The sequence below is a fragment of the Bidens hawaiensis genome, unplaced genomic scaffold (genome assembly GCF_021521415.1).
Source record: "Bidens hawaiensis isolate Kalapana, Puna unplaced genomic scaffold, B.hawaiensis_p1.1 tig00001758_1, whole genome shotgun sequence".
NCBI classification, from domain to species: domain Eukaryota; kingdom Viridiplantae; phylum Streptophyta; class Magnoliopsida; order Asterales; family Asteraceae; genus Bidens; species Bidens hawaiensis.
The window spans coordinates 3636509-3652272 of record NW_027491099.1 but is presented as its reverse complement, the minus strand read 5'-3'; the positions used below and the strand labels follow the sequence as shown (position 1 = coordinate 3652272).

Genomic DNA, 15764 nt, shown 5'->3' with positions numbered 1-15764 from the left:
TTTTGAACTTACAAAATTAAATTTGTTAAAACCATGTTATACACTAGTACTTAACCTAGTTATGTATAAATAAAAAGCAAAAAATATAATGTTCCACCTGAAAATCTAAAACTTTCATCAAATCTATTTAATGGACAGGTCAATTTTATATTTTATTTTTTTCATAATATTTAGTATCCTGAATAACTTCCCCTTCAGCCTTCAAATTTTGTTTAGTTAAGACTTGTAAATCCGCACCAAAAACTAAAATAGTTCATATTTTGTTTTAAACTAGTCATGTACATTAATTAATTTTAGATTATTTAGTACGTAAATAGGACCAACAAGGCAGCCCGATTAAAAAACATTGATCAAATTACATTTGACAAACACATATGTTATTCTCAAGCACTATTTGTAACACAACCCACTTTCCACTTCTCAAATTCCTGGAAGCTTAGCAGGAACGAACTCGCATTTCGATGACCGCCACCTCCGTGTTTCTGTAATTATCATACAAAAAACGTCATAAAAGTTTCATAACTTACTAATGAAATGAGTGATTGAAGAAGAACAAAACCTGTGATATTGATGTCGTGTCTTCATTGTCTATACTTCTAAGGCTTATTTTTAGAATTTGGTCATCCTTGAGCTCGGGTACCCTATAGACTACCGCGCCTATGCCCCTACCCGAAAAAAGGGAAAAAAAACATTAAAAATTGTTCAAAGGTGACATTATCAATCTGTCGATTTGGGTTATATAACTTATATTTGATTTTCGGCGGTTCAAATTGAAAACTCTGCTTAACACTGAATCATGAAAACAGTCTGATGCCAATTTTCTTTTAAGTTTTAAACGTTAGCATAAGATCTTATGTCAATTTGATTTTTAGTATTAAACTTTAACATAAGATCCCAACCAATTTAGTTTATTACATAAAGCACAGTTTATAAAAAAACAAATAAACTGGTTAAAAAGGTCAGCCCATAAACCCGTTGGGTTGACCCAAACATGGCCGGTCAAGTAAACAGGGTCGCAGGTTCAACCCGAAATTGACCCAAACACGCTTATTACATAAAGTGATAAAACACAGTTTAAAAATATAAAAAAATGGTTACACGGGTAAAGCCGTGAACCCGTAGGGTTGACCCAAACACGGCCCAGTCGTTCAAGTTTCGATCGATATTTGCGGAGTCATTGGCCTTCGGCTTCAGCAAATTGATCTGGGACCGAACCAAACCCCTAAGCAAAGAAGGGATTGCCTTAGTTCAGTCTCGAGGCCGGATGGTAGAATAAGATCGCTTCGGGGGTCACTGTGATGTGGCTGAATGTAGAGCAGCCCGCCCTTACAGCTTTATTGCGAGCCAAAAATCTTGATCAATTTCCCTTCCATAGGGATCGTTGTGGCATGAACTCAACTAAACAGGTTCGTGGGTTCGATCCGAAATTGACCCGAACACGTTTATACCAAACCTAATCCCGTGAATTTCATTTATGTTTCGTTTCGTGTCATGCCAGAAATTCACACTCCTAGAAAGAAGTGGTCAAAAGTTGCTCATAGCGTACTCAAATGCTAGCAACATTACACAACCCGCTAATTCTGTACAAGGTTAGAAGTAATTCAAACCTTAAGTTACGATTGCGGCTTTTTTCAGCTAACTGGTGGCCAAGTTCACTCCTCAGATCAGACACGGAATCACCGTTGACAGCCTAATAACATCGCAACAACTTTAGAAAAGCAATAGAACAATATCAGGAAATCAAAAAGATGTAAGCACAGAATATATGAAATCACTATCGAACCCTTTACAAATAGAAATTAGACAAAAAAAAAGAGAGAGTAAATTGCACGTTGGTCGGTTCACCCTCCAATACATACATTCCTGCAGCTTGTGTCCATAAAATGAGCTCGTTACTAAACACATCCTTTATTTGGAAACATGTAACCCATTACGTGCTTTTCACTAACTGACGTTAACTTTTGTCATTTAACATGACAATTTTGCCCTTACACCTAATAAACAAAATGTGTAATTTACCCAATTCTTTTACTTTTATATTGCTTTCTTTCTTGCACATTTTACTCTCATACGACTGAAAACTTACAAGACAATGTGATCCATCATCAAGCACAATCTCATACGACTGATCAAGAACCTCGTTCATCAAAGCCTGCTTCTGTGATAAGCTGCCGATACCTTGATCGATCACACATTCAACATCTAAAGATAACAGCTGCAGATAATCATTATTATTTATTACTAGATAATATCATTACTTTTGTTTCTTTACAAAATTTTATATGATATAACCAAAAACATTTACCTGCTGAAATAAACAGGGATTCAAAGTCGCACTAAACTCGATGTTCAAATCTTTTAATCCGCTGCTGAAAGCTTTGCTGTTGTGCAGACGCCAGTTCCATAAATCTGCATCCTCGATGTACTCAAACAGCGCACGAGCACGTTCAAACTTCTGAAGATGACTCATATTGTTTGCATTTTCAAGAGCTAAGACTTTTTCTTTAAAATAATCGTACGCGATTGTGGCCCCGCTCCTTCCCATATCGATCACCTTAGTCACATTCTCACTGTTAAACTCACCATCTTCAAGCGCTTTGAGTGCGGTTTTATGGTGATCTAGTATAATTACACTGCACAAATAAAAATTAAAACAATTTAATACTTTTGTTGGCTAATTCATCAACATGTTCCATGAAGGGGTGTGCATGGTTCGGTTTTGGGCTCAAACCTAACCAGAAACCGAGATTTTGGATTTTGAAAACCGTTCATTTTGGTTTCCAGTTTCAGTTTGGTTTTTTCAGTTTGGGTTTTTGCGCTTTTGCCATTTGGGCTTCAAGCTTTGGCTTAAACCAAAAAAAAATTCTGTCTTTGCCTTTTTGAAAACCATTCAGTTTTGCCATTTAGCTTCAAATTTTGGGCTCAAACCAAACAAAAAACCAGAATTTTGGTTACTGAGTCTTTGAAAACCGTTTGATTTTGGTTTTTTCAGTTTTCCCATTTGGCCGTCAAATTTTGGGCTCAAACCAAATAAAAAAACTGGAATCACAGTTATTAAATTTTCGATTTTGCCATTTGGCCTTCAAAGTTTGGGCAAAAACAAAAAGTAAAATTTGCCTAAAATAACGAATTCGGACCTAAATTTTTTGTTAATAAATAAATAACTGATTATTATACATTTGAGCTTATTTTTTCAAATTTGATTACATGCAAAGCCGAAACCAAAAGTTAGGTTTTTACGAAAAAATAAAACAGAACCATCGGTTTTCAAATGGGTTCGGTTATTTCATTTCGGTTTTCTTATTTTGACGGTTCTTCCAGTTTCATGCACACTCCTATTTAAGTGACCACGATTACTCTATGATCAAAGAAAGTTCATCATTCGATTCTACTTTGAGTTATAAGACTGTTGACTTGTTCAAGCATACAGTTAAATTCAGTCTTAAGTAAACAAACCGGTCAACTTTGGGTGAGAGCTGCTGAACAAAACCAGGAGGTCCAACAAAATCAAGAAGATAAGCATCACTTATTTGATCCACAGGAAGCTCTTCAACTCTGAAAAAAACACCATGATTATTTATGGGTTTTTTATTAAATGCAATCAACTTTGTCTTAAATTCAAGAAAATACATCATTTTACAATAAGTTTTATTCAGTGAAATATGGATAATAAGAGTATCTCACTACTTGAATGTAAAACGATGTTTCATGCATGTCATGCTATCTGATTACTCATTATCTGTCCGGAGTTGGGGATACGTGTAAGGGTGTAAAAAAACCCGAAAACAAAACCGTATCCGTTACCCGAAAAAAGGCAAACCAAATTGTGAATTCGGTTCTTGGTTCCATAAATCTTGTTTATTTGGGTAAATGAACAGAATTTAATTGAATAAACTGAATAAGAACCAACTTAATCGAATAACTGAACCAAATAAACCGAAAAAGCTGGTCAAATTCGGTTCGGTTATACACATTTCTAAATCAGATCAGTTTGTTTTCATTTAGGGCCAAACCACACATTCACTGATTGACCCAAACACGACCCGTTTGACACGAAAGTTTTTATTTTATATTATTTTCACATGTTAATACTTTGAATTTACATTTTTTACATCAAAAAAACACTAATTTATATAAAACAGTTACATTTTAATTTGAAAGTCTTATGTCAATTTCCTTTTTTACCTTTAAACTTTGGCATATGAGAGTACTTGATTGGAGAATACGCTTATTAGGATAAACAAACCGAATAATAAGCGGTTTAATCAAACAACATAACCGAATATATCATTTGATATCAGTTCGTCTATCAGTTCCACAAATCATGCTTATTCGGACAAACAAACGGATAATATCCTATTTAATCGGACAACCGGACCAAAGAAATCAGTTTAACTTTGTTCAGTTAGACAAATATTTAATTCGGATCGGTTCAGAATTTGGTTAAAACATTTAGTTTCCGGTCGATGGTGATATATCGGTTATCGGTCCCTTGGTAAATAATAGTCAAAATATCAGTACTGATATTCCCAATATCAGTTTATAAAGTATTAATTATTAATTTTTAGTGTTGAATGTTAGTTTTTTAAAGTCTTAATCAATTCCTACTCGCAACGATTGTTAGTGTTTTGCAATGTGCAAAAGGTTAATTTGTTAGGAGAGTATACTAAATTGTTAATGTTAAATTGCTATATATATATAGGATGAGTTAATTTAATATCATATATATATATATATATATGATATTAAATTAAGTGGGTTTTTATCTAAAGCAATGAAGAATGATTAAGAGATTACTTGATTGGAGAATAAACAGTGTTGGGGAAGAAGAGAGCCGGAACAGATGATGAAGCAGAGAAGAAGATGTGAGCTGCTAAAGCAGCAAAAGCACCATCAGGGCATGGGTAATGATACAACACTGCTGTTGTTTGCTTCAACGACATTGTACAAATATAATTAGGGTTTGACTTTTTAGTATATATAATATTGAGAAAGATAGATTCGGGCCAAACTTAAAACACGTGTATCTGACGGTTTCTAACCCATCATGGGTTGTATTTGAGTTCAAGTTTCAGATCAACGGTTTTAACTTTTAAGGTTCATGTCAAGTTTGAGAGTTAAGACTTCGAGTTCGTGTTACTTTTACAAACATGATCCATTTATCTTATACGGGTAGGAGGGCACATTCGGTAAGTGGAAATCGGGTAAGGTACCCTAAGCAAGAAGGTACTAGAACCCGATTAGCTAAGACTAAAGAGGTAAGAAGGTGTTAAGTCCCCGTGCGCAGAACGAACCTCAAACTCACTTACGCGACGAACAAAAGAAGTAAAATAGCAGATAGGCAAACGGGACTAAATACGGTACAACGGTAGAGTGAAGTCACGCTCGAGATGTATCAAAGAACGAATCCTATGTAATAAAGATAGCCGAAGAATACAATAAATAAATAGATGCATTAAGATTTATCGGGTGTTCTTGACAGAAACATTTATTGCTTTAATTTTATAATTAACTTTATTATTTTAAATATCATTTTTATTTATTAAAGTTTTATCACAACTAATATGATTTTAATTATATAAAATACATATAAATACTTAATTAAATATTTATAAAACCTATTGTTTATACAAAGAGATTTTCTTTAAATATGTATTGTAAATATTAAAAAATAAATAATGAATGATAATATTCATATAAATTATAATCTTTTTATAAAATATGTGTAACATGCCTTAATATATTATTTGACAAGATTATATTAACTATATATATATATATATATTCAATTCAAACTATTTTTAAATATTAAAACCTTTACTATTTTAGTAAACTAACATATATTCATACATACATACATATATACGTGGTTTAACCGAGATTTGAAAAAAGACTAATAATTGTGTCGGTTTTAACAATATATATTATTTATGAGTTTAATATAATTTAAACTATTAAAGTTTATTATAATTGTTTAAATAAATAAAAAAATCAAAAATTCACTAAAAAAACGGACTGGCTGGGACTCGAACCCGCGCCAGTGACCGGCTGAACAAGTGATACGCACGCAAGCCGATCAGTTGGTAAAACTCACATACAATGATATATAGCCAGACAGGAAACCAGACATGAATGAACATAAACCCTAGCAGCAATCAATTCGTTAGACTGATTGTTAATCGATCAATTGATCATAGGGTTATCGTAATACGAAGGATGGCGAACACAATGATGTACCAGATGACCTTTAACGATGAGGTTTAAATGGTTGATTGCTTAAACAGGCCGACGGCTAAATAAGGTTCAGATCGAGATCTTGCAGGTCACGAACACCTAATTAACCAAGGGGGTTTGGACGACGATAGTTTAAAGATGGGTTCTGCAATTTTAATTGAATTATTATTGTTGTTTAAGTGTATATTAATAAACGGGTTAAAAGGTGGTTCTTAGAATATATCAATACACGTCGTATATGATCTTGTTTCTTAAATAACTTAGTCGGTGAGGCCGCAAATGGAAAGAAAAACAATGTCCACCGATCATATCCAAATTTAATACGAAAATTATGCTTCAAGCAACGAAACGGATCCGAGTTTGGTAAAAAGGATACGGGTAAACAGGTTAGGAAGTGGTTTAAGGGTTATATAATATTAGTTTTACTATTTGGTCCCTGAACTATGGACATGGATACCAAAGGAGGTTAAAGTAAGGAAAGGGGTTAAAATTATACATAGTTTAAAGTTGTTTTAATAATTGACCAATTATTTTACAATAATATTAAAATAATAATAAATAACTCGAATAACGCGATGTTTTTTATTGATAAAGTTTCCTGAATATATAAAAATAAAAATGGGTCGGGTAATATCAATTTGGAAAACCCGAGTTGTTACAATCTACCCTACTTTAGGGAATTTCGTCTCGAAATTAAAGGAAAACAATAACAACACCATTAAAAAACTTTTTTGAGAAAAGGAAGATTTTTAAATTTAAATTTAAAATTTTTTCATAACACATATGTTTGAATAGTTAAAATGACGCTCCAAATATAAATCCGATAAGGGCACTTATATATAGGATGTACCAGCGGCGTATCCACCATGTCCTTATCATCTTTACAATTGTATCGTTATCTCAACCACTTTCAATTCTATATTATGACACACACAATCTTACTCATCATGAATTTCATGCGAGGATTTCGATAATTATGTTCCGGACCATAATTATTTAAATCGTCGGATGGTCCACATGATTCGTCCCATTGTGTGGGTTACAAAACATGATTTTTTTAAGAAACAAGGTTTTTTAAGAAATTTTAATTATAACACTAGAAAATCACCATGTAAAACAGCTTTAAATAAAGAAACGTCTAAGACATCGCAAAGATTTAAAGATAGCTTATTAATATTTAAGGTTAATGAAGGTAGGAAATAAGATAGAAGTGGGCTTCAATAAACAATCTATTTAATCAAAAGAACTTTATTCATAAAATATAAGATAAATAATTCAAATAGGGAAATAATTCAAAGCCATAAAGAGGCGTTACAATACGTAATTAAGAAAAAAGACAAAATAAAATTAAGATAGATAAGGAAAATGACAAAAGTCTTCGGGGTCTTTGTGTAGCTTAATTGGCGTGACTTGAAGCACCATTAGCAGTTGCATTCATAGGGGTTGTAGCAGTAGATTGATTTGAGGTAGCTTGAATAACGTGAGCTTGAACAGTTTGCAAGAAGGTTGTTTGGTGGAATATGTCTGGTACACTTGAGCTTGTGATTGTGAGGTGTGGTAGTGTTGGGTTAAGTAAGGTTGACCTTGATTGATGGAAGGAGCTTGAGGGACAATAGGTTAATGGGTTTGAGCCTTGTAAGCATGGATCAATTAGTATGGTGTAGTCGCAGATTGGGCTTGATGAGTTTGAATAAGTTAAGGACACGCATTACGGATGTGATTTGGGTTTCCACAATCCGGGTTGAGCAAGAGGGGTAGGTTGTTGCGGGACAGCTTGTGCAGTAGGCGGGACACGGCAGGTGTTAGCATGATGGTCGTAACGGTCATTGGATGCAGCGATGGCATAGGGATTTAACCGGGTGATGACGGTTACAAATGGAGCATAATGGGTAAGGACCGAGGTAAGGTTTCTTGTTTGAGGAGACTTGCGGGTGGGTAGGATTTGTTGCAACAAGGTTCTTACGTTTCTTGTTGTGAGGATGAGTGGTGGTAGATGATTTGCCGTTACCAGGAGAGTGGTTAGTGGGAAAAATTGAATCGGTTGCATTGATCTCCTGAATTCAAGTCACTATCATAGGGATCGTATCAGCTATCTCTTTGATGATACAGGCAGCCATACGGTGATTGTGAGAATCAAACGATTGATGTCGAGGATAACGTTGGTTTCTTGAATGAGACATTCTATAGTGACCAAAAATAAGGATTTATAAGATGAAGGATAAATTGAGGAAATAATAAGAATAGTAAAATGTTTAACTATGAAAATAACTTATAATAATGTTGCATTAAGAAGTAAGGGGATTTGCGTCATAAGGATTAAATGTGAAAGACAATAAGATGAGGGGGTACACTGCGTAAATAGTTATTAGATGATGTAGTCAATATGATTAATGTGTGTTGACTACATGTAGAGTTAAGTCAGTTTAAAAATTAGTTTTTTATTAAGTTAACGAAATATAAATTGTAGATGTTGGCCCCCCATGAGCTTTCCATGGAAATTTGAATGGCCTAACAAACTAACGAATAAAAAAATAACGGAGTTGGACAGCACATGAACGTTACATGGCAATTTGATTGTCCCAACTAATAAACGAATTAGCAATGCAATGAAGTTTGTCGGCCCAATGAGCATTACATGGCGTTTTAACCGAGAAAAATAAATAACGAACTATCGAAATAAAATTTGGGTAGTCGGAGTATCTTGTGTATCACCATGTTGATCACTCCAACAAAAATACGACAACAAGTTAAGAAATGGATAGTAGGAGTGCCCATGGTTTCCATGGATTTTTCACCCAACTAACCATGTAAATAACGGAACACAATAATCGGGAAAACTGAGTTTAACCATGAAACACCATGAATTTGGTTTAAAAGTATTATAGGGATGCAACCACTAATGTGGTCATAGTTGACAGCTTAGGGTGTCGGTCATATGACATTTTTAGGTCTCGCACGGGTCCATAGGGTCGAGTACTGTGGTCAGGTTTTTCCCAAGGTAAGGAATAGCGTCTTACCTTTGGTTCTTGGAACCGTTTTGCCAAGGCCTGACTCACAGTTTCTCTTCCCTTTCATTTATCATAGAGTCATGCCACATAACCTAGCCCTAAGGTGTACGAGCGAAAACAACAAGTGGGAATTCTTAAGGAATTTCCCGAAAATAAAAGCATTCTAATTTTCGAAAAGTTTTCTTTGAATGTTGAGGCATAGCCTCAGAGTTTTTGTGTGTGTGCATAACAATACAATAATAAATAATCATTAAATAATTATCTAAGAAAGCTGTAAACAATTAATTTTGAACACATAGGCCAAACAGATAAGCACGTATGGGGCTTCTAAGCATGTTACTAAGGCACCACTAACGACCTATCTTAAACCTTCGGCTCTGATACCAATCTGTCACACCCCAACCTACGGCGGAAATGTCGGGGCGTGAACTGATTGTCACAGCTCTCAAGGTTACTATCATGCAATATTATACGTTTCAATATCTATTAAGTAAATTCCAAATAAAACAAATATTCATACAATATCCAAACAAACAAAAGTGCATCAACAATCAAATTCATAAATAATATTTTCTCGTTAATTTTCTTCTAACATAAATCCTTAAGTGATCTTGTACTTCAGTTACTTCACATCAAACGATGACTTGCATATGCGCTGAAAATAAAGTAGTTTTGTCAACACAAAGTTGAGTGAGCAGCACACCAGTTTAAATGTACATATAAAAATAAGTAATTGCAACAAGTCATATGAGAATAACAAATTAACCAAATGAGCAAGCATAATTGAGATGTCGAGAAACATAAAGGCTATAACGACTCGCGTATGATCATACTATTCTGCGATTATGTTGGACCTCTCCAAATGCGGAAGCATATGAAGCAAATAAGCACGTAAACAAGTAAGGTATAAGTTGTTAACACATAAGACAATAGTTGCAGTTTTGAGTATAAGTATATATGAGAAATATAATTTACGCATATGTCCCCAAAACGTGGAAAAAGAAGTAAAATAGGGGAATGTGATACTCACCTTAGCAGATGGGCAAACGGGACTAAATACGGTACAACGGTAGAGTGACGTTATGTCACACCCCGACCAAAGGAGGCGGTATATGCCGAGGTGTAACGATTGCCCATAAGCGCATGACACTATTTAAAGTGACATTATTTAACAAACTCATTTCATTTCAAAACATCGAAAATGTCACATAACAATATTAATAAGTAGAATACAATAACATATCACAAAATGTAGCAAAACAAATATTGTTTATTGTTACTAATATCCTAAAAGTATTTGTGACGTTTTCTCCAAGCATCCAACATCAACCTAAATGCAAACCTGTAACATTTCATAAAATAAAGTTTGTCAACACAAAGGTTGGTGAGCAATTCATAAGTTTGAGCAACGATAGTATATAGTAAGAAAAGCCACAAAACTAGTACACAAAACAATAAATAAGAGCTATAAACTTGGATAAAATAGTTATCGCTAACAAGTTAGCGAAACCCAACTATAAGGGGATGCCAACTAGTTTAGGATTTTATAGTTATCATCAATTGCATTACGTTAACGACACCTTGCCATGAGGGGTTGCCAAATGGTCTAGGATTTATAGTTCCACCATCCAAAAGCGATAAACACATAGGCAAATAAGCATAGAACACCAAATCGAGCAATTATTCAAGTAAAGTATACAACAACGTTTGTGGTTTAAGACCCAAGTATAAAACATTTAGTTTAGATAAGATGAAATGTCACCCCCAAAACAAAAGATAGAAAACGGGGTATAAAGTTACTCACGTTAAAGTTATAAACTTGAAAGATTGATTATTTGGAGATTTGCCGGAACGACGAGTTTAACGTATGAAGCCTAAATAAAAAAAAGTATTGGATTTAGAAAGGTTGTCTTGAAGATCTTTGAATAAAATAATTATTGCAATAAGTAAACAATTAAGGTTCAAGGTTCATAATGTAACTATTTAAGAATTTATAATAATAACCCTTTAAAAATGCAAGTTTGCTCGAAACCGGGTTAAAGTATCTAACCTTAATATTTACTTAACCTATGTTAAGTAATAAGGTGAGAAAATGCTAAATGCAAGTTCTTTTGGGACAAAGATACTAAAACGGGTCTTTAATGAGTGTTCTGGTTGTTGGTTCGGGTCTTGATAATTGGTCAAACCCAAAGTCAGCTTTCTAAAATAATGAATGTTATGAGATAACTCAATGAAACTTTATAAGACTTAACCAAGTATGTTGATTTATTGTTTTAGAACTAACAACGTACGTTAAGCGAGTATTCGGTTTTGTCGGTCCAAAATATGTTATGAGATCAAGTTGGATCTAACATTTCAAAGTACTTAAGAAAATAATTAAAATCATTTTGTAAACTATTTTTAGAGAAATATACAAGTCTTGATAGCTAAAAACACACTTATGTGTCTTAAGCGAGTAAAAATTGGATTGGTTCGTTTTCCATCTCACAATATGTTCCTTGATGGTTTCCACATGCCCAAATATCATAGATCTTGTATAATAATTTATAAGTGAAAAATATTTATGTTTTACAACTAAAAAGTTAACAACAAGTCTTTTAAGAAAAAGTTTTCTGTTTGGTTCGGTTTCCATCTCCCAACGAGTTCATAGATGGATTCCACATGCTTAATATCAAAGAACTTGTAAAAATGATTTTTGAAACTGGAATCTAACATCAAACATGGTTAAACAACCATTTTAACAAAACTAGTAAAAAGTTCGGTTCATGGTTTGGACTATTTACGGTTAAAGCAAGGTTAGTCTCTACAAACCTCCACCATGGAACTTCATAAATATGACAAAAAAAACTAAAAAGAGTAGAAGTTAGTCATGGTTAGTATGTGCAAACAAGTTATGTGTGTGTATATATATCAAGAACACGAAGTCCTCCATGAAGCCTTGCCTTACGAGGTCCGAAACTTAGCCAACCGGAGTCAGAGAAGTAACTACCAAAGAAAACAAGGGGTGTGTATATATATATATATATATATATATATATATATATATATATATATATATATATATATATGTTGTACCACCACATTCAAGTGTTATTAATGCTAGATGAACAAGTTAGAATGAAAGACTATGATTAGTTTGACATTGAGAAGTCAAACCTTCAAGAATACATAAGAAATAACAACCTTGAATCTATGGAGTTTTGAGAGAGAATTGGAGTAAGAGCAAGTGTAGAAATGAAGGAGATGGGTGTGTATATATAGGGTAAGGGTCAAAGCTCCTTTGCAAGGTTCCTTTATGTTTATATGAAAATAGGTTGGTTAAACAAACAAGCAAAGCACAAAACAACAAACAAAAAACGAAATAGTGCAGCAGGGGGTGTAGGCGTCGCGTGGCCTCCTCTTTCCCTCTAGTCTCGCGGTGCGGCGTGACCAGGGGGTTGGCCCAGCTCGTTCTTTGTGGTTCGTTGTGCGTCCGGAAGTTCGTTTTTGATGTAATTTGCTCGTTTTAAGTCCGTTTTTGAATCCGTAAAAGAGGTTTTCAAATTGAACAAATGGGAATGTTTTGGTAACATAAAAATCCAATATTTTATATATCATGAGTTTCGGTTTACAAAATGGGTTGGTTTACAACATAAAACAATACAAATACGAATACAAACAAGACCCGAAATTGACGAATGTCACACGTCACGCTTGAGATGTATCAAAGAACGAATCCTATGTAATAAAGACCCGAAATTGACGAATGATACATTATTCCCTACTTTAGGAAATTTCATCCCGAAATTAAGATGAAGAAGACGATGCAAACAAATGTGGATACTTCTTTTTCATTGCGTCTTCTCGTTCCCAAGTAAATTCCGCGCCACGCCGTGATTCCCATCGAACTCTGACTAAGTGATTTTCTTCTCGTTGCGATCCAAGATCTCAGCAGGTCGTTCAACCATGATCATCGACGGTCGACATGTACTTCGTCGAGCGGTATATGGAGATTTCCTTCGGCTAAGCACTTTTTGAGATTCGAAACATGAAATGTCGGATGAACACCGGCAAGTTCTTCTGGTAGTTCGAGTCGATACACTACTTTCCCAACACGCTCAAGGATTTTAAAAGGACCAACGAAACAAGGAGCTAGCTTACCCTTCTTTCCGAAATGGACTACCCCCTTCCAAGGAGATACTTTTAGAAGGACAAGGTTGTCAACATTAAATTCGATCGGTTTTCGCCGTTTGTCGGCATAACTCTTTTGACGACTTCTAGCGGCTAAGAGATTTTTACGGATTTGATCAATGACATCGGTGGCTTCTTGGACCATTTTGGGTCCCGTGATTTGAGCTTCACCAATTTCGTTCCAACTAATCGGGGAACGACATTTACGACCATAAAGAGCTTGAAATGGAGCCATTTCGATGCTAGAATGATAGCTATTGTTATATGAGAACTCGATGAACGGAAGATGAGAATGCCAATTCCCACCGAAATCAAGAACACAAGCTCGTAGAATATCCTCGAGTGTTTGAATCGTACGTTCGGATTGACCGTCCGTTTGAGGATGATAAGCGGTGCTAAGATCGAACGTGTTCCCAAAGCTTCTTGAAGTGAACGCCAAAAATGTGAGGTAAAACGTGCATCGCGATCGGAGATGATAGTCAATGGTAAACCGTGTCGACACACAATTTCCGGAACATAGATTTGAGCAAGATGCTCGACAGAATACTTCTCGCGGATCGGAAAGAAATGAGCGGATTTGGTCAAACGATCGATGATCACCTAAATACTATCATTGACTTTTTGGGTGTTGGGTAATTTGGTGATAAAGTCTATATCATGTCTTCCCATTTCCAAACGGGAATCGGTGGTTGCCCGAGTAGGACAAAAGGTCTTTGATGTTCGGCTTTGACTTTTGAGCAAGTAAGATATTTAGATCCAAACAACGCTACGTCCTTTTTTATACCCGGCCACCAAAAGGTAGCACGAAGATCGAAATACATCTTATCTGCACCGGGATGAACAGAATAATGCGAATTATGTGCTTCGTCGAGTATACAAGTACGAAGGTCATCGCGATCGGGAACCCACAAACGATTGAGAAAGTACTAAAGACCATCGGGTTTGGTTTCGAGTTGAAGCTCGGCTCCACATGACATTTCGTCGTACATGTTACCCGCTTCAAAGGAGGTAGGTTGAGCTTGGAAGACACGAATTTAAAGATCGGTTTGAACAACAACGCTTAAAAGCAGAGCGGATTTAACATTAACCTTTCGACTTAGGGCGCCGGCGACAACATTCGCTTTATCGGGATGGTAGCGAATTTCTCAATCGTAATCACTAAGTAATTCGGCCCATCGTCGTTGTCTCATTTTGAGATCTTTTTGGTCAAAAATATGTTGAAGACTTTTCTGATCGGTAAACACAACACATTTTGTACCGTAAAGGTAATGTCTCCAGATTTTGAGAGTGAAAACGATGGCACCAAGTTCGAGATCATGATTCGTATAGTTCTTCTCGTTGACCTTTAGTTGTCTTGATACGTATGTGATGACTTGACCTCGTTGCATGAGAACACAACCAAGGCCTTGATGGGATGCATCGCAAAATACAACAAATCGCCGTTTCCATCGGGAAGGGTTAGAACGGGAGCATTGCAAAGCATGTCCTTGAGAGTACAAAAGGCTTCCTCTTGCTTCGAACCCCATTCGAAGGGTTTCCCTTTATGAGTGAGAGAGGTAAGAGGCAAAGAGATCTTAGAAAAATTCCGAATCAAACGTCGATAATATCCAGCCAAACCGAGGAAGGATCGAATTTCCGTGGGAGTCGTTGGAGTTTTCTAATCCTTAACGGCCTCAATTTTAGCGGGATCAACATGAATACCTTTGTCGTTTACGATGTGTCCTAAAAATTGAACTTCCTCGAGCCAAAATTTGCATTTGGAGAATTTGGCACAGAGTTGTTCGTTTCTAAGGAGCTCGAAAATGGAACGCAAATGATGTTCATGTTTGGCTTTGGATTTGGAAAAGATGAGAATGTCATCAATAAAGACAATAACGAATTTATCAAGGAACGGTTTACAAACGCAGTTCATGAGGTCCATAAATACCGCGGGTGTATTTGTCAACCCGAAGGGCATAACCAAAAATTCGAAATGTCCATATCGAGTATGGAAAGCGGTTTTAGGAATGTCTTCTTCGCGAACAGGCAATTGATGGTAACCTGATTGAAAGTCCATTTTGGAGAAACAAGTTGCGCCTTGAAGTTGGTCGAATAAGGCGTCGATACGTGGCAATGGATAACGATTTTTAATAGTAAGCTTGTTAAGTTCCCAGTAATCGATGCACATATGAAACGAACCATCCTTCGTTTTCACGAAGAGAACGAGAGCGCCCCAAGGAGAAGAGCTTGGACAAATGAAGCCTTTATCGGAAAGTTCTTCGAGTTGGTTTGATAGTTCTTGCATTTCCGACGGGGCTAAATGGTAAGGAGCCATGGCCACAGGCATCGCGCCAGGCACAAGATCGATTTAGA

At 35.5% G+C, this 15764-nt stretch overlaps 1 protein-coding gene across 1 annotated transcript; it reads right to left on the bottom strand.

The window, feature by feature from the left end:
• Positions 1–231: 231 nt before the first annotated feature.
• LOC143596933 (uncharacterized) lies at positions 232–4944 on the bottom strand. Its single transcript, XM_077075588.1, has 7 exons — positions 4798–4944; positions 3457–3555; positions 2306–2633; positions 2087–2215; positions 1608–1690; positions 560–665; positions 232–482 (listed from the first exon to the last, which is right to left on the bottom strand). The coding sequence occupies exons 1-7, from the start codon at positions 4941–4943 to the stop codon at positions 384–386; spliced, it is 990 nt and encodes a 329-aa protein (XP_076931703.1). The 5' UTR covers position 4944; the 3' UTR covers positions 232–383.
• Positions 4945–15764: the final 10820 nt, after the last annotated feature.

What these genes read in the sequence shown, in the direction of transcription:
- LOC143596933 (XM_077075588.1), bottom strand. Translation starts at nt 4,943, where the DNA reads ATGTCGTTGAAGCAAACAACAGCAGTGTTGTATCATTACCCATGCCCT. An exon ending in ACTGTTTATTCTCCAATCAA is followed by an intron (nt 3,556 to 4,797) that starts GTAATCTCTTAA and finishes TGTTTTTTTCAG; the next exon opens with AGTTGAAGAGCTTCCTGTGG. An exon ending in ATCCCTGTTTATTTCAGCAG is followed by an intron (nt 2,216 to 2,305) that starts GTAAATGTTTTT and finishes GATTATCTGCAG; the next exon opens with CTGTTATCTTTAGATGTTGA.